The sequence below is a fragment of the Trichomonas vaginalis genome, chromosome I, assembly GCF_026262505.1.
Source record: "Trichomonas vaginalis G3 chromosome I, whole genome shotgun sequence".
Taxonomy (NCBI): Eukaryota; Parabasalia; order Trichomonadida; family Trichomonadidae; genus Trichomonas; species Trichomonas vaginalis.
In genome coordinates this window covers 2,257,418-2,282,901 of record NC_067203.1, presented here as the reverse complement: position 1 = coordinate 2,282,901, position 25,484 = coordinate 2,257,418, and the positions used below count along the sequence as shown (strand labels likewise).

The following is a 25,484-nucleotide window of genomic DNA, read 5'->3' as shown; positions in this document are numbered from 1 at the left end:
CTGACAAAAATAAATGACCTCATTATTTTTCTCATTCATGACCTCAGAACTTAAGCTTTCTTATGAATGAAGTCTTAGTCTGAATAGAAAAGTTAAACTTTTCAGCAAAGCAAGGTTGACACGACTTACATAAGTCGAATGCAATCTCTTGACCGTCATAAAGTGCTTTGTAAAGTTTCATTAAACTGAACTCAGAGTCTTTGTCATATGTTCCTTGCGGAACCATTATACCTTTATCTTCATCATAGAAACACTGAACAGAGTCAGGAAACATTTCATTAGCGGTTAAAGCAATAACATCTTGCTTCACGCCTTTCATTCTGCAGTGAAATGCAACTTCATTTAAATCATTCGTGAGTAAGTCTATGTAAGTCTTCTTTCCACAAAATATTGACTTGTATGCTAAACTTTGTTTTCCAGGTGTGATTTCTGCAAAGTCGCTATGAAATTCACCAAGGTTTTTACCAATGAGAACTCTTCCATAACGTTTCTCAAACTCTTCAGCTAAACGAGGGATATCTTCATTGTAGAGATGCATACTGTCCGTATCGCTATAAAAGATGTCCATTCCTAAGTCCTCAGCAGTACAGAATACTTCACACATTATTCTCTTCGACATAGACAGAATGTTAACACCAAGTGGAAAGAAGTTAAAGTGTCTGCAAATGCTTTTCGTTAGCTTGAAAATAGTTTTATCTGAACCATCCAAACTTTCGAACTTCACTATATGGTTGTAGTTTCTGATGGCATATCTTATAGCATCTTTGTCATTTACTATGGTTATTTTTGACTCAATAGGAGATATAATAGTTTTGCCATAAATACTGTTCAGAATGAGCTTTATATTTTCTTGCAAAGGATTTCCTTCTTTCTTATACTTTAACCTTAACTCAAACAACTTCTTTACTTCATCTCTTTTCTAATATCTCTGTTTCCATCGTAATAGTATCTTGCAACACTTCACATTTGACACCTTGATATTTTATGAGGTCTGTAATGTTATATGGTCAACATACATTAAACAGCAAGTGTTTGAACTTCTGGGAACGTTAAGTTCTGGATTTAGTTCAGGGTCACAAACTATTAAAGGAAAGTGTCTATGTATTCCAATCTCTGTTATCTTAATGAGAACAAAGAAGCCGGACATAAACTTTTCATCAATGGGTTCCTTTTGGTCGTCATCGAATAAATGTCTCATGAGATACTCTGTGCTTAACATTTCTTTCTTCATAACCTTTGGAATTCCTTCTAAAGTATAAAGTCTTGCTATAGCTGATGGATATAATGAAACAGCGTCGAAATCAGCAATGAGTTTCTTTTCGCTCTTTTGTTTAATGTTATCTGACAGCATACATCTTCCACCTTGAATACAGCGTGAAATAAATTCTCTTGGTTATTTGAGAGGTCATATAAATTTCCATTCGGGAAGTACACTCTGTTCTCAAACAATTGTTAGCAAATAGAACAAATACTAACGTAGTCATAAACGTTTAAATCAAATTCTTTCAATATGTCATTGCGGAACTTAACAAAACCTTCTCTTAAAATTTTACATCTTGTTTGCAATAAAATGTACTATACTTTTCTAAGTCGAAGTGGTTCTCATCTATTCTGCAACCTTTGATGGAATCTATGTTTTTCATGAACGTATCAATATCTTTTACAAACATACATGCTTCAGAAATGACACCAGTTCTGTTGTCATTTGCTAACAAAACACTGCTGTAGTAGTTGTATGGAAATACTTCTTTCGGTCCTGTTTGTAAGTTAAACATAGCAGGAAATAGTTTAAGCTTCTTATTTATAACACTGTAAGAGTCTTTTATAATAATTGCCCTTCCTTTATATAAGCCAGTTATTTGCATTGTTCGTGAACCTTTAATGATGGGAGTTCCTTTCACTTCTGTCATGTGTCTTAAGATGAAGTTTATATCATAACTGAGGTTATGGAAATATATTAAACTCTTGTCAGGAAGTCGTTCCAAAAATTCTGTTGCACAGTTCTGACCCCAAATGCTTTCACTCACTGAACCATCTTCACTGTCATAACATATGTTAAAAGCTTTATGAAAGCCGTCTGTGCTACATTCAAAGTCAGCAAAGAAAACGTGCTCAGGAATGAACTTGCACTTATTTTTATTTACTTCTTTTGACTCGGCTTTCTTCTTCAGTTGTACACAATAGTTTGGAGCATATGTCAAATCTTTAAATGGTGCAAGGTTCTGTTTATATAAGTCAGTCGTATATGTGAAAAGTTCTCCATAAGAAATAGGTTCGAAATATTTGCACTCCACAATGTTTTCATAACATCCCATAACGGTGTTGTTCTATCATAACGAACAATATATTTGTTCTCTCTCTTTGTATAAATCTTCATTTGTTTCTCAATGTTCATTCCACCACACTCCTTCAAGATTTCTATATAGTTGCGAATGAAATATGTTGTCATTGGTAATCTTTCGTTTAGCATGTAGTGGTCTTCAACAAGAAGTAAGTCAATAGTTCGAGCAGTTTTACATTCTTTTGGTATGTATCTCTTTATTTCATTATGTCTTGAGTCATTGAAGTAACCAATGGTAACATTAAATGCTATACCTGTTGCGTCAGAAATTTCTTGTACTTTACTTTGAGGAAAGTCTCTAACACGAATGACTTCTCTCATGTGGTCAATAGTCTCTCCATCTACTCCAGCCTGAATGCAAGCATAAACGAAACAATTGTCTTCTGTCATAAGTGCTGCAGTTCTTTTGTTCAATTCATTGAAGATTTGGTAGCGTTCAAGATTTATAGGTAATGTGCAAAGATACTTCCAGAACTGACCGCTTCTCTTCTTATAAAACTTCTTTTCACCATTATCTTTCCAAAAGCTTTCTATAAGTGCTGGGTTTCCTGTTTGCTTAAGAGCTTCCAAAATGGCTTTCTGGTCATTTGTCAGTGTGCTTTCATCTCTATATGGTCTCTTTTTTGGTTTGCCTTTCTTTACATCTGACATCGTTAAGCCTTCATATTCTGTTAAATCATACATCTTTATTTCGGTAAGATTCTTTATGTTTGTCAAGAAGAAGTCATAGTGCATTTCAACAATACCTGCAGCATTTGCTTCTATCTCTGATATAAAGTTCTCCTTCAAGAGCTGATGTAGTAATGTTCCAATATTATTGAGGTTTAACGTAGAACATTCATACTTTCCACCAAGTTTATAACATACCATCCATCTTCTGTTGTGAGTTTATTTTAATTTTCTCTAAGAGTCTCATGAAAACCTTACCGAAATGTTTGTGTAAGTAGTCTCTGTTTGGTTCATCTAAAGCTTCGATGTTAAAGTCAATGAGTCTATTGCCTGACTTCACATTTCTCTTCCTTTCTCTTCATCTTTCTTTAACCATCTCTCACCTTCTTTTGGTTGTCGTCAATGGAACGAATGACATCGTTAGCTTTGCGAACTTGTTCTATAGCACCTTTAAACATCTCTCTTCTCTGTTGCTTCAGTGTGTCGTCTCTTCTTCTTGTTTCACCAACGTTTGCATTTGTTATGTCAAACATTTCTCTTCTTACTTCATGAGGTACTGAACGTCTATGATATAAGTCAATAGCAACGTCATTTAAAGGAAATGCTATTGCATGGACTTCGTCCTCGCCGCGTTGCGGCTTTATGAACTCATGAATTCTATCATAACTTATTGCACCATTATAGTCATTGAGGATGTCAGCGAGTGCCTTTTTGTTTGTTGCGTAATGCTTTGCAACATCTAGATTAGCTTCTGTAAGAAGTTGTTTTATTTCCGAGTGTTCTAACTTAGACAACTTCCGATACATCTTTAGTAGGAAATAAAAAATATTTTTGAAAAAATTAGATTAAATTTTTTAAGTTATTTTCAAAATAATTTAATATTTTTATTTTAATGAAACACATGCAAGATTGCAAGTTCTTTTCATACAATGCTCTCGCTACTGCCATCAAGAATGAGTTCAATAATGCTTCAAATGTTAATGTTATCTTTAACAAGAAGTTTGTGAAAGAATCTAAGTTTGGTCAGTATGTCAGACCATTAGCTATCGTCATTGACCGCAAACGTTATACTTCACAAGAGTTAGCAGTAGTTTTGAAACAAAAGAGTTTCTTCGTGAATGTCAAAGATACTCATTATACTGTTATAAAGAACTCTAATATTGACTTCTTCAGTATTGTTTTAAATCTTTCCGAACAGAAAGAATATAAGAAGGGAAACATCTGTGAAATATTATCCTTCATCTCTGAAGACAATAACGAACAAAGATGTTATACAGAAATTCTTACCAAAGGTTGAAGAAGCTTCTATTGACATTGACGAAGGAAGTGAAATGGTTGAAGAAATAGACCCTGAAGCTATTTAAGCAAAAATATATTTTTGGTGAAGAGGTGAGATCTCACCCGTTTTTTCACCTCATTCTCTCTTCGTTAATGTTGTCGTGACTTCTTCGTTAATGTTGTCGTGACTTTATTCTTCCTCTTTGAAGTTATCGAAATATTCTGTTATTTTTTCCTTCAGTAATGTTAAGTCTTCTTTGAATGTAAGTATTGTGCAACCTTTGATGTCATAGTGTGTTTGAGGAAGAGTATTTTTGACAATTTCCTTTATTTGCTCATTCGGTGTCATTGAAATCGGTAAGTTTTCACAATAGAACCAGTTTCTGTCAGATTTATATATTTTAGCTAAGTCATAAAAGCTCTTGTTGTTTCTTCTGACTAAATGCAACATAACCATATCTCTGTCTTCTTCTTTCTCCAACTCTTCAGTATATATCATATACTTATAACTCTTTTCCTTTCCTTTTGGTACTGAACGCGGTATTCTTTTCTGTATGCTTTTGTCTTTGGATTCAATGACTTCATCTTTTGCTTGAAGTTCTTTTCCATCTCTCCACGTTCTGCTTTATATAGTTCATCTAACATCATGAAAATATAACAGCAAACGAGGTGAAGCCCACATTGCTACAGCGTTTACTAAAAGTCTATGTACATAATAACCTTTCAAACCAGGAGCCAAATTCTTGCGATTTTCGTATGGAATCTCTTCTCTCGGTTTTCCGAGGGAAGCAATCATATGAGGAAATTCTTCTAAAAGTTCTTTTGTTGTTTTCAAACCAATGATATGCTTGCTTTGTAGAACGAAGAGCGTTCATTATACTTTGCATTTGGTACATGTCATCTTTGACTGAACGAATGAGACGTAACTGTTTGTTATACTGTATGTACTCGTATTCTTCATTAATGGCTTCATGGACTATAACTGTTGTTGTGTTCTCTGATGTTGACATTACTGTCTTTACATACAAAATAAAAAAATAAATAAAAATAAAACTAACTTTATTTTTCTATCTTAAGGAAATTCATGAAAATTCATGAGGTTGAAAAAAGAGGTGAAAAAACAGGTGAGATCTCACTTCTTCACCTAAAATATATTTTTGGTGTAAATTTATGACAAAAATAAATGGTACCATTAATGATATCATGACTGTTCTCATTCATGTCTGATTTACATCTAATGAAAAAGTTTAGAAGAATTTTCTTATTCTTTCTGGCTTATTTTTGTCTTTCCAGTACTCCTGCTCTAATGGTCCCAGATGTGTTGGCTTTGACTCTCTCAAGTTCTTAGATGGTATAACATCTTCAACGCCTCCTTCATATCTTACTTTATAAGTGTCATCGTTTATGTTGTAGCCAAGTATTTCAATAACCACTCCTCGCTTTGCTTCGTCAATGGTTTCAGCAAGTTTGCCATTACTACTTTCGACTAATTTATGACGAGGGTAAAACGCAATAGAGTCGTCGGCAGCTTTTATAAGATATCCATTACCTTGCGTAGAGTCTACGATATAATAGTTTCTACTTAACCTTAAACGTTTTCTTTGTCAACGGTTTGTCGTCAAGAACTACACGAACTTTTGTACCAGGAATGAGGGTAAATTGTGTTGAATTTCTGATATTTTGTGTTTGGCTTCGTTTCTTTTGTATATACTTTTCTTCTTGTTGTTGTGTCATTGAATTTGGTGTATGTCCTGTTGTAGAGTGTGTTGAGGAATTATATACTTCGAGAAAATGTTTCATTGTTTCTTCGGTAAAGTCTCGCTCTTGATTTAAATCTCTGAGAGTCCTTATGAAGCGGTTTATGATGCCGAGTATGTTATGGTTATGGTCTTCAGTAGTGTAGTGAGTTATGTTATGCTTAATGAGAAAATCTGTGATTTCATTGCTGAGGTATGCACTGTCTTGGTCTGATGTTAAAGTACTTGGGCTATGTTCTGCTACAAACTTTTGTAAAACTCTTAACACTTCACGAGTTCCTTTATTTTTCATTGGATATGCATATGCTTTACGAGTGTTAACATTAATGAAGATGAGGAATGGTTTATGTCCTCCTTTTCTGCTTTGAATGAGAGTGTCAAATTGGTATGCGTCAGGAGTGTTGGAGTAAATTGGTAAAAAGTAGTCGTAAGGGTTTATTTTGTTTGATGTACAACATTTTTGTCAAAGAACCTTTTCACTTCAGCTCTGTTAGTAAATCCCCAACTCTTTGCAGCTTCATTGAACTTCTTAAATGACCTCCATGGATGTTGTTCGAATACTTTTTTCAAGCTCATTTATGTAAAGTTAAAGATTTTATTCTAGGCTCAAGCGCGTTCATTGAACTCTATACCATGCGAATATAGTCATAAATGGTGGCATATAATCTTCACCCGAGCCTGTTGGATTTGTTGTGAAAGTGTGTGAATGATTTCCTGTGGTTCCACAGAAAATACCTGCGCTTGAATCTACTGGGTCACTTGAAATATCATATCTATGCATTCCCTGTCTATCCGAACCTGCTGCAAGATTTGTATAACCTCTTTTTGTTATTGAATGTGAATGACTACCTGTTGTGTTTGTCGTTCCTGTATGAGTGTGCGGTGGAAGGTTTGCTTCTTTAATTTTCTTCGAACCTCCTGTTTGCTTTGAAGAGTTAGCACAGTATAAGAATTTATCTACAATCTGTTCCCACGTACCAAAACCTAAAACACTTGCTGGATTTGTTGAATTCATTGACGTATAAATAGAGCCTATAGGATATATTGTTTCAAGAACCTGAGTCTTCATTGTTTGAAGTTCATGTTTAACATTTATAAATCCATTGCCATCTACAATATTTATATTGTTTGTTATTAAACCATTAGGAAAAGTAGGAGGATAAATTCTTTGTTCTTGTACAGTTGCACCGTTTCTTCCTGTTTTTGTTACTATTTCGATGCATGCTTTAATTTCTTTAATCTTGATTGTTTGAAATTCTTCATGTGTATGGTTCTTGTCGGCTTTTCCATTAAGCGCAGCATTTACTTCCGACTTCTTTGCATAATTTTCATCTACATAAGTTTTGTCGGCTTTCTTATCTAACATTGCTGGTAGTTCATATGCTTCAAAGTTTCTGGCATGATCTTCAATGTTCATACATCTGTTATCTAAATTGTTTAGTGTATCTTTTACGCTTGTACTTGGATTCTCTAAAGGTGCACTTGAACCAAGGGTATAGTTCAATATTGTGTCGTCTGCTCTAACAGTAGTGAAGGATTTATGTGTATGTTCTTTGTCAGCTTTCTTATCTAACATTTTTGGTAGTTCATATGCTTCAAAGTTTCTGGCATGACCTTCAATGTTCATACATCTGTTATCTAAATTGTTTAGTGTATCTTTTACGCTTGTACTTGGATTCTCTAAAGGTGCACTTGAACCAAGGGTATAGTTCAATATTGTGTCGTCTGCTCTAACAGTAGTGAAGGATTTATGTGTATGTTCTTTGTCAGCTTTCTTATCTAACATTTTTGGTAGTTCATATGCTTCAAAGTTTCTGGCATGACCTTCAATGTTCATACATCTGTTATCTAAATTGTTTAGTGTATCTTTTACGCTTGTACTTGGATTCTCTAAAGGTGCACTTGAACCAAGGGTATAGTTCAATATTGTGTCGTCTGCTCTAACAGTAGTGAAGGATTTATGTGTATGTTCTTTGTCAGCTTTCTTATCTAACATTTTTGGTAGTTCATATGCTTCAAAGTTTCTGGCATGACCTTCAATGTTCATACATCTGTTATCTAAATTGTTTAGTGTATCTTTTACGCTTGTACTTGGATTCTCTAAAGGTGCACTTGAACCAAGGGTATAGTTCAATATTGTGTCGTCTGCTCTAACAGTAGTGAAGGATTTATGTGTATGTTCTTTGTCAGCTTTACTATTTAATGTAGCTTGAAGTTCATTTATATTGGAGATATTGTGTTTATGAGATTTCAAAACTTTGTTCATTGCTTCGAGTTCAACTTTGTCAGCTTTACTTTTAATAGCATCTTCAAACGTTATTTTTGCCTTAACTCTCAATGTAAATCTTGGTTCAACTAATACACCGTTAACATTGAAAGTAGAGGCATAAATTTCACCGGTATAACCAAATGCTTCTGGTGCTTTAGCTACATCATACTGTACAGTACAGCTTATGTCATAACCTTTAGCACGAATGTATTTATATCTTCTTTCATTAACATTTTTTGTCTTCGCTTCATCACTTCGTGTTAAATATCCATGGTAGTCCGTTATAATCTGTTCGTCTGAAGTTATATAATGAACGTGGTTCTTGACTTTATCACTCAGAGCTAAAAGCTCATTTTTGTCTGCTTTTTCGGCTAATTTCTCATTAACATCATTCACTTCTAATTCAACTCTTCCGCCAGAACTCTTATTATCATTAATCTTTTTCATTAATTCGGTAATTACGTCATAAAGACTATATTCTGTTTTCGGTTTTGTAAATAATGAGTCAAAATTTCTTTTCATCATTACATCGCTGACATTAATGATATCACCAATTCCTTTTTCATTTATTCTCTTCATTAATTCTGCAATAATGACGAATATATAATCTGTTAATTTATTCTCTTCATTGAGGGTTATAGAATGTTTTGAAATTGAATCATTAACTCCTCTAAATAAATCAATAACTTCAGGATACACGTTTTTAATGTCTCGAATAACCCGACCAGTATCCTGTTGTTCATGTTCTTCGTTCCCGTCGTTACGTGGTTTTATATCTCTAACCATCATCAACGCAGCCATAACCGGAGGGTTTGTTGCTATCTGTTCGAAAATCCGTCCGTTATGTACGGTATATCTAAATAATTTCTTTGTGTTTGTTAAAACATTTGAAACAAGTCTTTTAAAACCATCTACAAAATTTCCTGTTTCACCTAATGTTCTTGCAGCATTTACAAGCTCACCCATTCCCGCTTTTGACCCCAAAAACGTCCATATTGCATTTATTTCACTCTGTATAGTTGTCCATTCAGCGAAACTAACACCCGCATTCGCTAAGCTGAAAATGAAATTCAGTGGATCGAACTTAATTCCACCTTCTTTTTCAATTTCAACGAACTCACTAACATGAGATTTTAAGTATTCTTTCGTTAAAATTGTTTTCCCCGATGTTATGTCATTAACGAAACTATCACCGTCAAAAGTTAACGAATTCAATTTCGTCGTTGATGCTTTTATTTCATACACCGCTTTATCGATAGTTTTTGGCTCACCTTCTTTAGAAGCATATGAAACATTAATGAATGAATTATATGTATTCGTGAATGAATTAAAATCAATGATTTTCATTAATGACGCCTTTAATGATTCATTTACTGTCGAATCCCTTAAAGTAATTAATGAACTGTCATTTATGAAAGGTACACTGCAAACCGTCGAGTTTGGATCAAATGCTGTAGTTGGTGCAGGAATATTAATGATATAAGTCATTAAATCATTAAGTGACGTAAATAATGTTGTCGTTTTTGATTTAATTTCTTTAGCATCTGTTATATATGGTAATTTTATTTCTGTAGTTTCTGAATTAAAGATATTCGCTAAAATGTTTTGTAAACTGTTTTGAACAGCTGTGTAAACCGTTGAATCCGGAACTCTTACGATTTCACCGTCCTTAATAAAAGGCATTGCACATGGTGTAGTGCTTGGGTCAAATCTTTTTGGGTTATGATTCAACATATATTCTAATGCTTCATATACAGACCTATAAACAGTTGTATTATCTTTTTCAATAATTTCACCGTCCTTTATAAACGGCATAGTACATGGAGTTAAAATAGGGTCAAACTTTTCATAGTCCTTCCATGTTATATATTTCTCAGTATTTCCATCAGAAATAACAATATATTTGTCAGTAAGTGTGAGAGAGTATTGACCAAAATATAAACGTTTAGCTCTGTCAGCTTCATACGCATATGCAGCTATACTCATATTTTAATGAGAATAAAATGTTGTTCTATTTGCAAAGTACAGACCCAAACGAATACGGGACAGTAAAGCTACAAACAAACTTAGGTCTACAGAATGAGGCGCTTGCATTCAGAATGGTTGACTTCAATACTATCGCTTCATTCGTTATAACAGATGAAACAGATTTCATGGAGATTGAAATAGATGGAAAGAAGCACGAAATAAGATTTCACAATAATGTAGAATATAAGATGGAAACATTAGCTGGAGTGTTAAATGCTCTCATAAATACTACAATAAACAAGGATAACGAAGAAAACTTAATGAATGTTAAACTTATTGCAGGAGTTTTGAAGTTCAGTTATGCGAAGGAGTTTAAGATACCAAGAATGAGTCATAGAGTACAACTTCTTTTGGGTGCATACCATATGACATTTCCTTTGAAAAGTGTTGACAAAACGATTGAGATGAAATCTGTTCCATACGTATGTTATGGTAATTGTTTATACATTGAGTCTAAAATAGCTAATGTCACAGGCATTTCAGTAGTTAATAGTAAAGGTTCAGTAGAATATAAGTCTTTCTGTTATGCAGTCAATTCAATGTTCATTCCAAACGTTCCTGTCATAGCAACTCATTTAGGTAAATGGGTTCGCATTAGTCCTCATAATTTGAAAGACATGCAATTCAGACTTGTTGACTTTCAAGGAGAGCCTGTAGAACTGAAGGCACCAGTGCGAATGACTGTTGAAGTTGACTTTTTAGAAAATATTAAATGCAACAACTTACAAGAGAACTCAGAGCTAAAAATATAAAGTATGAATGTTATGTATTAGGTCATGAACTTTGGTTGTTGCTGTTTGATGAAACAAATGAATTAGTTATGTCAGTCAAGAGAACAGAAAAATATTGTGTTAGTGAAAACTGCACCAAGTCAATAAGATTAGGTTTGCATTATGAAGATGAGTTCGATACTGTTGAAGAAGTTTTGGATAGATATTACAAATTGCTTTAATTTACTAAAACATATTTCAAACAAAGTTTATATTCTGTTGAAAGTTTTGTATACTCGTTCGAATATTTATACTTAAACTCAACTCCTGTAGTTCCTGGTGTTTCAATGATGCGGATGTTACCTATTTTCATGAATGGTGGCGTTTGACCACAGCATTCGATTTCAGGGTCGAGATAGTCAATGACACATTGCTTTCCTGTTATTCGTGATATAACATTTTCAAGGTCCTCCTTTGTTAGAATTATTTGGTTCTTGCTTATAAGATTTACCAAAAGCTTCTTATCGTCTTTGAGTAAAATTGTTTGGTATAACTGAAGAAGGTAATGGTCTACGTTATCTGAAGGATTTGTTTGAACATTTGTGTAAGGGTTGTCGTTGGCATCTCTTGAAAGAATTTGGTCCAGTGGTGGATACTCTAACTTAACATCTGATGTAGCGTTAGCGTTTGAAGCTGAGTTTAAATTCACGGATTTCAGCTCTGGTTCTGGTTCTTTCAAACACTCTGAACTATAGTTCTTTATGACAATATTGTTTGTCGTTCGTGAGTCAACATTTGATGTTGGTTCAATTGGAACATTAACGGCACCAGCTAAGATGGATTTGCTTCTCATTTCATATAGAATAAAAACCTTTTATATGTATGAAATGAACAATATACTCGACAAGGGTTTGAATGTAAAGCTAACGAATGAAAATATTGTTGAATTCACTGAGTCAGGTGCTGTGTATAAAGATGTAGAACTACTGAACAAAAGAGCTAAGGGAAGAAGCAGGAACATGAACAAAGGGTGGAAGCCTATAAAAATTTATGTCAATGATGGCTCAGGAGGTTCAAACATAAAGTATGCAGAAAGTTATAGAGTTTATGCTCTCAAAGGTGAAAAGCCTTCATTTAAGAACAGCTATTCTAACGCATATCCTCAAAAGCTAACGGATGGGGAAGTGGATGATATGAATGACAGCAAAAATATTAACAGAAATGGCGACAGAGATGCATGGAATTTGTTTACCATCAGTCAATTGAAGGTTAAACTTTAAAACAATGTTGGTCGTTCCCATGGAATATTTTTGACTTTAATGGTATTAGTCATGATATGAATCTCAAGGTATGAACGAGGAGAGATGAGAGACTTATATGCTTCCCAAATTTCTTCAAAAGGTAATGTTATACCTGACTGTTTCCAAATGAGTTCAATGTCATAGCGTGAGAAACCTTGAAAGATAACGAAGTCAGTTATGAGACGTTTTATGTTTAAAGCTAAAAACCTCCATGTTTGCATAAGTATTGCTACAGTTAAGTGGTAATGTCTGACTTTAGTAATGATGTTAGCTAATGGTGAGTCTGGTTTTGACACTAAACCTTTACCAGCGAAGTCGTCACAAACTAATAAAGTGTTTGATGGATATTTTTTGAAGGGGTATTTTGAAAGTTTTGATAGAATGTAGTTTGTCAGTCGTTTCATATCGTAAACTCCTGAGTACTGACGTAAGTGGTGTTTGTCAATAATTCTTTCCATCTCTTCTGAAGTCTTTTGCATTCCTGACTGTATAAATTCAACGATGGCATAATATTTCCTCTTACGTCGAATGTAACGTTGAAGAAATTCAATGAGTTCACTGTCTGGAACTTTAACGACAGAGGCTTGAACTTTTGACATAAATGTTTTCGCTGTTGAGTCCATAGAGTCTGAAGTTGCTGATATAATGATTTGGTCATAATATGAGTCATTTCCTAAACGTTCTGTTATGAGTATATGACGAATGAGGTTAAATGTCTTACCTGAACCCATCTTTCCACAATAGAAATACACACCATTTGAACAGAACTCATAATCTTTGCTGAAAGGAAGAATAAGAGAAGAGTTAAGTTTGTCTGTAGTTTCATTCATGTCTTCATCTACGTCATGTATTAAATGCTTCATTTTATCTCCATTAAAAATGCAAGTCAGAAATATTCAGAACATAGCACCGAGTCTAACTGACAAGAGTATAAAGATATACTATGAACACGTTATGATGAAACCTACCAAAATTCAAGAAAGTCAGTATACTTATGAATATCCAAGACACTGGGTAGAGTATGTAGGAGGTGAGAAAGCTATTGAAATCAGACAAGTTAGAAGTATTCCAGCAGGAAGAACAATATTATTGAAGAACTTTAATGTTTTGAGATATAATGATGAAACAAAGAAGCAAGATAGTTTTCCTGTTGCTGTGTATGTGAACCTAGACACAGGAGATGACATGAAAGTTTTTAACACAAAGCTTCAAACGGTAGTGAGAGAACAACTTACTGCGGAAGGACATCCATTACCTTCAGAAGTTACCATAGCATATAATTTTGAAACAAACTCAATAGATTTTAAAGTCATCTCTGCAAAGAAGTCAGGTTTTACATTTAATGAAGCAGATGTATATTCGAATGAAAACTTCAAAGCTATTATGGTTAGATAATGACGATTGCTTTAAGAAAATATTTAAATACAGTGACTCAACGATGTCAATAGATGACCTTCGTGGAATGTTACCATCGACGTTTACAGTAGAAGGTTCAGCAGGATTGCTTACAAGATTGTCAATTGGTGGTATTTGGTCTCGTGAGAACATTGTTATAAAATCCAGTATAAGTGAATTTGCTGAAGAATCTATATTATGTCTTTCAAACTACATGTATTCGCCGCCGAAGCATTATAGTATAACAAACTTTGTCAGTAAGTTTAACATAAGACTTGTCGAACCTTCTTCAATGAAAGATGTTGTGCTACCAAAAGATGGAAAGGATGGACTCATTATTGAAATGATTTTAATTGCATATTAAATGAGCTTGTTCTTGAAGGTCATTCATGATGAAATAACTGTTGTAGAAGATGTTAGCAATTGTTCAGACATTTTGAAGCGTATAGATGAGATAAGAAAGAAGTTAGATAGACCGCAAAGCGGTGAGGGCGAAGCCCGTGAGAATGTTTATGTTTCATTGACTTTCTCCAGTAACGAGAACTTTTATGAGATAATATTGAAGAGAGATGATTTTAATATGGTGTAAATGGTAGCTTGGGCAGCTTTAGGCGCAATGGGAACAAAAGCATTAGCATTTGGAGCAAAAGCACTTGGAGCTTATGACGCAGTAAATAAAATGAGTGGAGGAAGGGTTTCGAAGACATTAGATGCAAATAAAGGGAAGATTGGAGGCTGGGTTGCAAAGAAGTTAAGATTAAATAAAATAGGGCTCATAAATAAAGCATCCAATTTGGTTGCGACTGAGTCAGAAAATGCTTTAGGAAAGGACGATGAGTTTGCAAAACACGCAAAAGACTTTAATGACCAGATGAAAGGTGAAACAATGCATTTAAATAGAGTCGATGGAACTAAAGAAAATGTTTCTTCTCCACCAGTAGTTCATCCATACGGACCTTATGCAATGTATGGAAACCCTTACGAAAGACCATTTGACCCATTGACTGGTGGAAGTAACTGGTATCATTACGGACGAAGAAGAAAGACAGTCAAGTTGGAGACAGACGTGAAGAAAGCAACTAAAAAGAAACCAAGGAAGAGAGTTATAAAACAATGAATTCAACAGGGTGAAAAAAGAGGTGAAAAAAGAGGTGAGATCTCACCACTTCACCTAAATTTATTTTTGTGCTATGTTTTCATACGTGTGGGAGTGGTGATATCATTAATTTTTAAGTTTATTTTTTATTTTACTGAAAATTTTTATTTGGATGTAAATGACAGAACAAAAGCAACTCATACAAATCGAAAAATATAACAAACATACATTTAAACATTTATTCTTCCTTCCTGAGTATAACATGTTCTTTACACTTCATCTTAGACCAGTAGATTATACATTGACTGTGTATAAAGATTGTCATGGTAGTTTTATAAAAACTTATGATGATGAAGGTAAGTTAACAAGACTATGCATTTCAAAACTTGAGAAACTTTATGACTTCAAGTATGACTACAATAGAGTTAACATTGACGATGAAGATATAGAAGAAAATTTATGAGAACGTTTATTTTTTCATTAATGAGTTCGTTAGTGAGGTGAAATGGTTGGCGGTTTTGTAAATATTTAAGGTTAAGTTGGTTTTTGCGTTTGATTTGTAAAATATACGTTAATGGTTTTGTAAAGTGTCAAATTCACATATAATGGGTAAGGAGGCGCGCAGTGCCTCCGTACCCAAGATATGTTTACTAACTTTAAATGCGCCTTACCACTTGCGATTGGAATTGCCAATCAGATAATTCAATCTGATATATCTATTGAAAACATACAAGTTGCTCTATTCTTGGATTCAAGCAGGACAATTAGCTCAGAACATCAAAGAAATGCAGTTTTCTCAATGTTTGTTTCATTAGCAATTGCATTAGAATATCTTCATATTCCATCAAATCTCTTCATTTTCTGTGATACAGGATTCCAATTCTTTGTCAAATCAAGTAAGTATACGCTCAGAAAGGAGCATATACAAGTAGCATTAGATGCATTTTCTGTTTTTAGAAAACTCTCTAATTTCGGTGATGCTTTATCAAAGATCAAGAATTTCAATGTTTCAACAGCATTTGTTATTACAGATGGTTTGTTGTATAACTTACATGATACAAAAGGATACAAGGGATTGCTCAAAGATCAAGAAATAAAAGTCAATTTCTTGATAATGTCATTATTGCAACAAGATGATTTAATCCAAATGCAGAGTTATATAGGGTGTCCAAAGGTGTGTTTAGCACAAACCTGAATACTGCGAATAGAAATAAACAAGTTACATATATATAAAGTTTATTTAAATATAATCACCATTGGATTCAATCACGCGTTCGCAGCGATCGATCCAGGCTTGAAAGACACGCTTTAAATCATCATGAGAAAATTGCTCAAATTGCTCTCTTACAAAATTTTCAAGATCATCTGGACTCGCGAATTCGCGTCCTTCAGCTCTCTTTTTTAGCGTGCCGAATAAATAAAAGTCAGAGGGTGCAATATCAGGTGAATAAATTGGGTTTGGAACAACTTTGACATTGTTTTCCACCAAGTAATTCATTACCTTATGACTTTTGTGAACTCTTGAATTATCAAAATGAATCGCAAACTTTTGTTTTTGTTGTTTGGATTTCTCAAACTCATCAGAATTGATAATTTGAGTAAGAACATTGTCAATTAGATACTGAGCATTCATCGTATTAGGTTTTTGAAGAATATCAATTGCGATGATGCCATTCACGCCCCAAAAAACCGACAACATCATCATTGGTGTGTCAATTTTTTTCTTCGGGAATGTTTGCGGATTTTCATCCTTCGGGATCCACATGATTTTGGCTTCTGTTGCATATTGAAACCAAGACTCGTCCCCTGTTACTAAAAAGCGAAACTTCTTGGATTGATACGCACCCAATATAGAGAGGAGCTCTTTCGAAGATTGGACTCTAGATTTTTTTTGAACTGAATTAAGGTTGTGCGGAACCCAACGTGTATACGCTAGTTTGTAGTTCAAATAATTGTGCAGATAATAACTGACTGTTGTACGTGGTATCTTTGTCATCTCCTCTATCCTTCTGAGTGATGCTCTTGGGTCTTCATCTAGCGCTTGAAGAATTGCTTTGATTTTTCTTTGATCCGGCGATTTTTTGTCAATTTTTATGATGGGCGCCTTTTTGTTCATGAAGTGATACATCCTAACATGATACGTTACAGTGGAATAGCTAGGAGCATCCATACCGAAGCATTTTACCAATGTCTCGTAGATTTTTTTACAGTCTTTGCATTTTTTTGCAAGAGCGAGGATGTTTTCTTTATGATTCATTAAAAAAATGAAAAAAATCCCGCCAAAATTTCCCGCGAAACCGCCTCTTGTCTCATAATTCATTTTATATCCCGGCATGGCGCCAAAATACAACATACTCATCATATACATATATTCATATTTTTTATTATATATTTATAATCAGCATATATCTCCTTTAATAGTCTCATATAGAGCGCTGTGCTAAACGCACCTTTGGACACCCTATATTAACGAATCTATCACCAAGATCAATGATAGAAATCCAAAACTTAATGTCACTTTCATTAATGAAATTGCATCTGCATATAAGAATTCTAATGATATTGTTCAGTTCGTCGTTAATGGTTTCTTGAAATCAGATGAGAAAAATCCAAATAAATATATTTCAAGAATTAGTCGTGCCACAGAAACAGATGAATCAAATTATGAATTCCAATATATTGATAATGATTCTTATGATTATTCTTCATCTTACAATGAAACTCTTGAAATTGATATTTCTGATGTTTTTGATACTCCAATCATGGATGAATCTCAATTTGTCATTAAAAGCAAGAAATCAAAGGAGTTGTCTTTCAAAGGATATGAAAAAATCAAATCAATTCAAGCAAGAGTTTCAAATTCATTTGAACCTAACAAACCAACGCAATTTGCACAGAGTACTAAAGGAAGTAACATTTCTATCAAAGGATACATTCAATTTTTGATCACTCAAGGTCAAGAACAAAGGATTTATCTTGAGAAAAATGCTGGTTTAGTTCTCTCCCAATCTTTGTTTGTTGTAATTGATGGAAGTATAAGTTGCTTCAATGAACATGTTTCAAATCATTCGCTTCAGACTATAATTTGCACATTAGGTTCATTGAAACTTGTTGATTTCGATACAGTAACAATTTTTATTAGTAAAGGCAATGAAATAATTGAAATTTGCCACGAAGTCCAAAATCATGACTTGTTTGCTGAGAATTCTCCGATTTGGAATGGAATTATTAATATTTGTTCCTCGGCATCCTCAAACAGTAATATTATTTCAGCTCTTGCATGCGTAGATGATATCAGAGCGAAACAACAAACAAAGCAATCCCTTTGTTTATGTTTTACAGATTGTTTAATGTTATCTCACGAAATGAAATCTCCTGGAACAATAATAACACAACTTGAGAGCAGACGAGCAGACGTTTATGCAATTGGCATTGGTATCAATCCAAGAAACATAACGAAAGGATTCAAATACTCATTCTGGTCATTAATCTTTTGCGTTGATATCTAATCCGTGCGAAATCAAAAGTTCGGCTATATCTTTCAATTTATATTTTGCAGCCAAATGAAGAGCTCCTACATTATTCAAATCTATTTTTGTGATACTGACTCCACTTTCGATGGCGTATTTAATAGTTTTTGGAATATTATAAAATCTAATTGCACGTAAAATATTAAATTTTTCGACTGCACTTTGCTTGAATTTTTTAAATATATATACGAGCAAATCATCAATATTGAATTTGAGCATAATTTTATCAAAAGAAGATATTTGTCCCGAATCAATTGCTATCAAAAATGCTTCAAGATTATAGTATTTTGCGACTATTTTACAAATATTTTGAGGTGGATAGTTGTTATTTAAGTAGTTGAAGAAATCAATGTTGTGGGACATAATTGCATATTCAACACTTTGAAGAATATTTGAAGAATTTATTAAAGGTAATGATTCATGTATAATCTTTGGATTTCCACCTAAGAATGAGAATGCAATCGAAAAATCAGAAGGTTCGAAATTATAGTTCTGTTTTAAATATAAATAGCACTTTTCTGTGTAATAAACAGAAATTCATCAAAAGTAACAGCTCTCAATTTTTTGACATTTGTAAATTCTAAATTGAATGAGAAAAATGAAATAATACTAAGCATAATACAATATTCTAGATTTAATTATAATTAGGAAAAAGTTAGTTTTGAGAGTACTTTTCATAGGCATATAGAATGAAATCTTCTGAAAAATAATATCACATAAACTCATATTATTTTCTAATATATAACTATTTTATATAAAAATCAAATTCAATGATCTTAAAAGCGAAGGATAAACCTCAAAATTTACGAATATAATGAGTGGGAATATAATGCTTATCTATCATAAAACCATATGAAATATCAATTTTTGCTTTACGCCTAATTTTTGACGACAATTAGCAAAAAATGTTAAATGTTAACACTCAGTCCATTTGAATATGAAAAATAAAATTGACTTTGATTAAATGTTTTTATTTATCATGCAATTCTTCTTGCGACCAAAGATTTGAATAAAAGTTCAAAAAATAAGATAGCTTAAAAAATAATATACGGTAGTGTTTACTAATAGATGAATAGTATATAAATTCTATTAAAATGGATTTGATCCAAAAAAATATAAACCAAAAATAATTGTTATAATTTAAATGAAGAAGTAATTTAAAACGATTTTATTTATGATCAAATTTTATATATTTTTTTGGATCAAATCCATTTTAATAGAATTTATATACTATTCATCTATTAGTAAACACTACCGTATATTATTTTTTAAGCTATCTTATTTTTTGAACTTTTATTCAAATCTTTGGTCGCAAGAAGAATTGCATGATAAATAAAAACATTTAATCAAAGTCAATTTTATTTTTCATATTCAAATGGACTGAGTGTTAACATTTAACATTTTTTGCTAATTGTCGTCAAAAATTAGGCGTAAAGCAAAAATTGATATTTCATATGGTTTTATGATAGATAAGCATTATATTCCCACTCATTATATTCGTAAATTTTGAGGTTTATCCTTCGCTTTTAAGATCATTGAATTTGATTTTTATATAAAATAGTTATATATTAGAAAATAATATGAGTTTATATGATATTATTTTTCAGAAGATTTTGTGTTCTTCTTCAAAATTTTATTTTTTATTAAAAAGAATCTTTACAAAATATACATTTACTTTAATTAATATTTAAAAACGTGCTCTATCAAAAGTTCCAAAAATTCAATATTTTAGCTTTTCTGAGGTGTCACTTTTGATGAATTTCTGTTTACAACATCTGAACCATAATAAGAGCAAACTTCTAAAAGATTGAATTGCATCTTAATGTTAAATAAACATTTGTTCATTTTGATATTGATGTCAAAACCTGGCTGACTGACAATATATATCATTGTTTCGAGGTCATCATTCATGATTGAATTAAATAATGATTTTGGTTTCAAAAGTTCATAGTAGTCTCTAAAAAAATCGTCTTTTATTTGCTTGTTATTTTGAATTGCTGAGATTACACCTTTGATATACTCTACATAGATATAATTTATTTTGTTATTTTCAAGACTGTTAATCAAGTCATAAAGTTTTATATATGTCATCATGTAACGGTCCCTAAAATAAAGGCATCTCCCCACCGTATTTAGAATCTCCCATGTTCTTAAATTACCCTTAATTTTTGACTTTTGCAACTTTTTCATGACCCCCTACCCAGGTATCTAAAATACCATTTATCGCCTGAAAAGCACCTTTAATTTATGCCAATTGACAAAATAAAGATATGTCTAGAATGCTGATATGATGGATAATCATGCTGCATCATTATTGGCCAGCAATATATAATATTTAAGAAATCTACGAGATTATCTGATTTCATGAAACTCAATGTATACTAAGTTTCAGACTTTGAAATTTTAACATGTTGATATGGGTACATAGGGTTTATGATTCCAGTCATTTATTTAAAAAATTACAAAAATGAATTAATATGATGTGAGTAACAATGGTAATAAACGCTTAATTACTAATATATTATTTCTTGGTAGGAATGAAATGTTTTGGTGACATTTATAGAAGTTAAGCTGAGAATCAAAAATGCAAAAATTATTTTAAATATTACAAGCATTATTTGATGTCATTGAGTTTAGAGTCGTGTAGATATATGAGTACAATATGTTATTGATGTATATATGCAATAATTGTGAAAATGAAATGTGAATCTCAAGATGAGTTGCATGTTACTGCGCTATAATTTGAATTCAATACGTACATAACATTACTAAATGTATTTTAAGATAATACAAAAAATTAAGCTTGCAAAAAGATATCGAAATGTAATTTTCATTAGATTCAAAGTTCTGAATAGATTTTGATTTTAACTATTGATGAGTTTGTCAAACCTCTATAATAATAGAATGTAGAACTAATTAAATATAATTAATAAAAAAATACAAATTTAAGTGATATTATAAGAGATATATGTGATGTTACCAATATGATATGATATTGGAGAACTGATAGAATTGTGATGTGAGACTAAATATGATTTTATTATGAATAGGAGAATAATATTAGAAGAATTTCTTGAATTTAATGTATCTGAATATGTAATTGGGCATATATTCTATATATATATTGGTAGGTTAACTAGAAATAAGAAGATGAAAGATTGTTAATGAATAATATGAGATTAAGCGAAAATATATTGTTCTAATAGATGAGTGTTGAGATCCAATATATATGAAGAGGGATATGTGAGAGGAAATATGTATATTTAATAAAATAAGCGATGAGAGAAAAAATAACAAAGATTTATATGAAATTTTGAGTATTGAAAAAGCTCGATTAGTGATTTTATGTCTGTTAAAGGAATAGATATTCTAGGAGAAAGATAAATTGAATTAAAGAAGAATAAAAAAAGTTGATTAAGATTGATAAAAATATTGAATTGTATGACAATGGAAAGAAGGAATAAATTGGTGTTGGTATGACGGTATCATTTCGGGAGACATTGCCTCTGCATGTCTCCCAGAATGAGACAATCTTCTGCAATCAGAATGTGATTGCAAAACTTTGACCGACAAGAGTGTATTGTGCACTCCTGTCGGTCGCAGTGTCTCATTCTGGGAGACATTGCCTCTGCATGTCTCCCAGAATGGAACAATGTTCCGCATTGATAACTTGAACGCGGAAGTTTGACCGACAAGAGTGTATTGTGCACTCCTGTCGGTCGCAGTGTCTCATTCTGGGAGACATTGCCTCTGCATGTCTCCCAGAATGGAACAATGTTCCGCATTGATAACTTGAACGCGGAAGTTTGACCGACAAGAGTGCATTATCCAATCTTTTTTGTCATATACCTCAACCCACAAAGACAAAACCTTACATAAAATAGGTAAACTTTGGTTTTCACTTAATAATGTTTATTTTTAATTTTTTGTTCTTTATATAACTTTTTCTTCTACTAAACTATTTTACAGACTCTACTGAGCTATCCTCACATATATACCTGTGACAATAACACATATATACTCCCTTCATATTCTGATCTCATGACATATTACAGCACAAACTATAATTATACAACATACCTCATAAAGTCTGATTTTACCCATATCTAAGCGTTCAAAACCTATTTTCCCCGCGTAATCTGATTCTTCTGGCTCTGCTGATTCGATTTCTGCTGTCAGATCGTGAAAATATGCATCACACAATGAGATAAACACAAAATACACAACTTAATATTTTCCTTAAAATTGTCAATTCCTCGATCTTGACATATTTATTATTTCCTCCGTTTTCCCTCACAAATATATTTAATTTTCTGAATAAGACGTATAATAAAATGAATATCTTAAAAACTAAAATACAAAATTAATGTTGGGTAATGACTAGATATAGTATGCACTTTTGAATTCATACATATTTTGAAAAAATTGTATTTTCAAAAAAAGATGTTGTTTCAGTATGAACTTGAAGAGAAATTTTAAGGAAAATATTAAGTTGTGTATTTTGTGTTTATCTCATTGTGTGATGCATATTTTCACGATCTGACAGCAGAAATCGAATCAGCAGAGCCAGAAGAATCAGATTACGCGGGGAAAATAGGTTTTGAACGCTTAGATAGGGGTAAAATCAGACTTTATGAGGTATGTTGTAGAATTATAGTTTGTGCTGTAATATGTCATGAGATCAGAATATGAAGGGAGTATATATGTGTTATTGTCACAGGTATATATGTGAGGATAGCTCAGTAGAGTCTGTAAAATAGTTTAGTAGAAGAAAAAGTTATATAAAGAACAAAAAATTAAAAATAAACATTATTAAGTGAAAACTAAAGTTTACCTATTTTATGTAAGGTTTTGTCTTTGTGGGTTGAGGTATATGACAAAAAAGATTGGATAATGCACTCTTGTCGGTCAAACTTCCGCGTTCAAGTTATCAATGCGGAACATTGTTCCATTCTGGGAGACATGCAGAGGCAATGTCTCCCAGAATGAGACACTGCGACCGACAGGAGTGCGCAATACACTCTTGTCGGTCAAACTTCCGCGTTCAAGTTATCAATGCGGAACATTGTTCCATTCTGGGAGACATGCAGAGGCAATGTCTCCCAGAATGAGACACTGCGACCGACAGGAGTGCACAATACACTCTTGTCGGTCAAACTTCCGCGTTCAAGTTATCAATGCGGAACATTGTTCCATTCTGGGAGACATGCAGAGGCAATGTCTCCCAGAATGAGACACTGCGACCGACAGGAGTGCACAATACACTCTTGTCGGTCAAACTTCCGCGTTCAAGTTATCAATGCGGAACATTGTCTCATTCGAGGAGCCCTCGAAAAGAACCTCACATCGACTCTCTCTTTCCGGCATCTTTACCGCATAGAAAACTGCTCGTTCGCAACTTTGTGTGCAATCTAAGAGATGATTGCGGTAAAGATGCCGGGAAGATTGATGCTGCAGCCCCAGGCCGCACTCAGATTTCATCCCGCTACACAATTGTTCATCCAACAACTGTCATAGAGGTTGAAATTTTCGACCAGAAGTGAAACATATCATTTTTAAGACTGCGGCGCGCAAGCAAGTTTGAACCTTTCAAGGGTGATCAGTCCTTTACTCATTTCAAGACCTCTTGTTGCCTGATAAAACGATACTTCCTTCCTTGTGGGCCATTGAAAACCGCCCAAGCCGTCACAACTTGCTTCCTAAATTTTATTTGCGGAGTAATTATCATGCATATTTTATCGGATAATAATATCAAAGCTAAATTTCATATTATTTTTTAAAGATATGCATTTTCTGTCTAAATTTATTTTTTCTGTTTCCAATTCACGGAATAATATTCTTACAAGCATATACATAGCTAATATATATCATTTTAATAATAATAAAACCAAAATGATGTATTCTTCATATAGTTATTTAAAATTCGTTAACTAGAATTGTATTCAGAACGAGGCAAAGTTAGGAGATACATAAAAACCAATAACTTGATAAGTGATACCTTTTTTCCTGATATATCTATATGTGTTAATGTCAAACACGATTTGGAAAAATTAATTCTTTAAATCGGCTTAAGAATAAGACCAACATCAAAAGCATGGCTAATAAATTAATAAATCAATGTTTAATTACCGATTCATGCATTTTTTTCAAAATTTCAAATTTCAAATTTTTGTTTCTCCAAAATATTAATTGTTTCCACAAGATTAACAAATAAACAATAAATTGGATTAATGTAATGCCCAATCATTCATTTTAAATTTTAGATTTAAAACAATATTTTTCTCCATATTATTATAACATGAATCGCTATGATATAAGAAATATATTTTCAATATTGAAATTGAAAAATTCTCAAATTTTTGAAATTCAATTTGAGTGTGATGATCGATAACATATATTTTTTAATTAAAATCTTGTGTCACTAGCATATAAATATACTATTTCTAAATTAAAAATAGAAAGAAAAGTACTATTTAATGATGAAATTGCAAATAATATCAATATATATATATTCATGCTGATATATTTTGGGAACAGATTGGCAAGCACATAAATAGGATTGTGTTAGTTTGTCATGGATATAAAACAAATTTTCGAGCTAATTGAGCGAATTTAAATCACAAACACTTATATTTTCTATTACAAGGTATATTTGTAATATACAACCAGTAAATAGCTTTCTCTAACTTTTACCAGCTTAGATGATAGCAAATTAGATACGAATTTCATGACCCCTCACCAAATTCCACTAAAACATATACAAATAAAAGTACTAAGTGGGTATCATCTAACCCTAGAATTATAGCTCCTAGGACTCATCCTAGATGGTAGTTCTGGAAAAACACCTGGTTTTTGGAGTTGCAAAAGTTAAAAATTGAGGGTATATTTCTTCAGTAAGATTTCTTTAACTTTGATAAAAGTGCTTTCTACATTGTCATCTGTGAGTTGATGTATACTTCTCATTACATCAATATAATCAGCATATGTTCTAATTAAATCAGCTCCTTTGAATTCCTGTGTAATGTCTTGATTCATTGCCATAATAATATATATTTTTTTTTGGAAAAAAAACATCTTTTTTTTAATTTTTAATCATAACTATTAATCTAA

General features: G+C 32.5%; 8 protein-coding genes and 4 pseudogenes across 12 annotated transcripts, besides 4 other annotated features; 4 read left to right on the top strand and 8 right to left on the bottom strand.

Moving 5' to 3' along the window:
• Positions 1 to 15,484: part of a mobile genetic element that runs on past the window's edge.
• Positions 44 to 619, bottom strand: TVAGG3_0914130 (organellar and viral DNA polymerase type B; the record flags this gene model as incomplete). Its single annotated transcript, XM_051251929.1, has 1 exon — positions 44 to 619. One exon carries the CDS (start codon positions 617 to 619, stop codon positions 44 to 46), a length of 576 nt encoding a protein of 191 aa, XP_051077503.1.
• On the bottom strand, positions 2,086 to 3,257 carry TVAGG3_0914120 (annotated as a pseudogene). Its single transcript has one exon. A coding segment is annotated over exon 1 (1,172 nt).
• TVAGG3_0914110 (uncharacterized protein) lies at positions 4,479 to 4,637 on the bottom strand (the record flags this gene model as incomplete). The annotated part of the gene is made up of 1 exon (XM_051251928.1): positions 4,479 to 4,637. One exon carries the CDS (start codon positions 4,635 to 4,637, stop codon positions 4,479 to 4,481), a length of 159 nt encoding a protein of 52 aa, XP_051077502.1.
• Positions 4,870 to 5,298, bottom strand: TVAGG3_0914100 (annotated as a pseudogene). Its single transcript has one exon. A coding segment is annotated over exon 1 (429 nt).
• TVAGG3_0914090 lies at positions 5,536 to 6,088 on the bottom strand (annotated as a pseudogene). The gene has a single exon. A coding segment is annotated over exon 1 (553 nt).
• On the top strand, positions 10,318 to 11,094 carry TVAGG3_0914080 (uncharacterized protein; the record flags this gene model as incomplete). The annotated part of the gene is made up of 1 exon (XM_051251927.1): positions 10,318 to 11,094. The coding sequence occupies one exon, from the start codon at positions 10,318 to 10,320 to the stop codon at positions 11,092 to 11,094; it is 777 nt and encodes a 258-aa protein (XP_051077501.1).
• TVAGG3_0914070 (uncharacterized protein) lies at positions 11,291 to 11,905 on the bottom strand (the record flags this gene model as incomplete). The annotated part of the gene is made up of 1 exon (XM_051251926.1): positions 11,291 to 11,905. The coding sequence occupies one exon, from the start codon at positions 11,903 to 11,905 to the stop codon at positions 11,291 to 11,293; it is 615 nt and encodes a 204-aa protein (XP_051077500.1).
• TVAGG3_0914060 (protein of unknown function, DUF4106 family) lies at positions 12,368 to 13,183 on the bottom strand (the record flags this gene model as incomplete). The annotated part of the gene is made up of 1 exon (XM_051251925.1): positions 12,368 to 13,183. A coding segment is annotated over one exon (816 nt), but the record flags the coding sequence as incomplete, so codon positions are not given.
• On the top strand, positions 13,308 to 14,112 carry TVAGG3_0914050 (annotated as a pseudogene). The gene has a single exon. A coding segment is annotated over exon 1 (805 nt).
• A 520-nt stretch (positions 15,485 to 16,004) lies between the features above and the next one.
• Positions 16,005 to 17,308: a mobile genetic element.
• On the bottom strand, positions 16,085 to 17,212 carry TVAGG3_0914030 (Mariner transposase; the record flags this gene model as incomplete). Its single annotated transcript, XM_051251924.1, has 1 exon — positions 16,085 to 17,212. The coding sequence occupies one exon, from the start codon at positions 17,210 to 17,212 to the stop codon at positions 16,085 to 16,087; it is 1,128 nt and encodes a 375-aa protein (XP_051077498.1).
• Positions 17,309 to 17,606: 298 nt separating the features above from the next.
• On the top strand, positions 17,607 to 18,353 carry TVAGG3_0914010 (endonuclease protein; the record flags this gene model as incomplete). Its single annotated transcript, XM_001319622.1, has 1 exon — positions 17,607 to 18,353. One exon carries the CDS (start codon positions 17,607 to 17,609, stop codon positions 18,351 to 18,353), a length of 747 nt encoding a protein of 248 aa, XP_001319657.1.
• A 544-nt stretch (positions 18,354 to 18,897) lies between these two features.
• Positions 18,898 to 18,934: a mobile genetic element.
• A 1,176-nt stretch (positions 18,935 to 20,110) lies between these two features.
• Positions 20,111 to 20,148: a mobile genetic element.
• A 3,403-nt stretch (positions 20,149 to 23,551) lies between these two features.
• TVAGG3_0913980 (uncharacterized protein) lies at positions 23,552 to 24,029 on the top strand (the record flags this gene model as incomplete). Its single annotated transcript, XM_001279639.2, has 1 exon — positions 23,552 to 23,917. The coding sequence occupies one exon, from the start codon at positions 23,552 to 23,554 to the stop codon at positions 23,915 to 23,917; it is 366 nt and encodes a 121-aa protein (XP_001279640.2).
• Between the last annotated feature and the right edge of the window lie 1,455 nt (positions 24,030 to 25,484).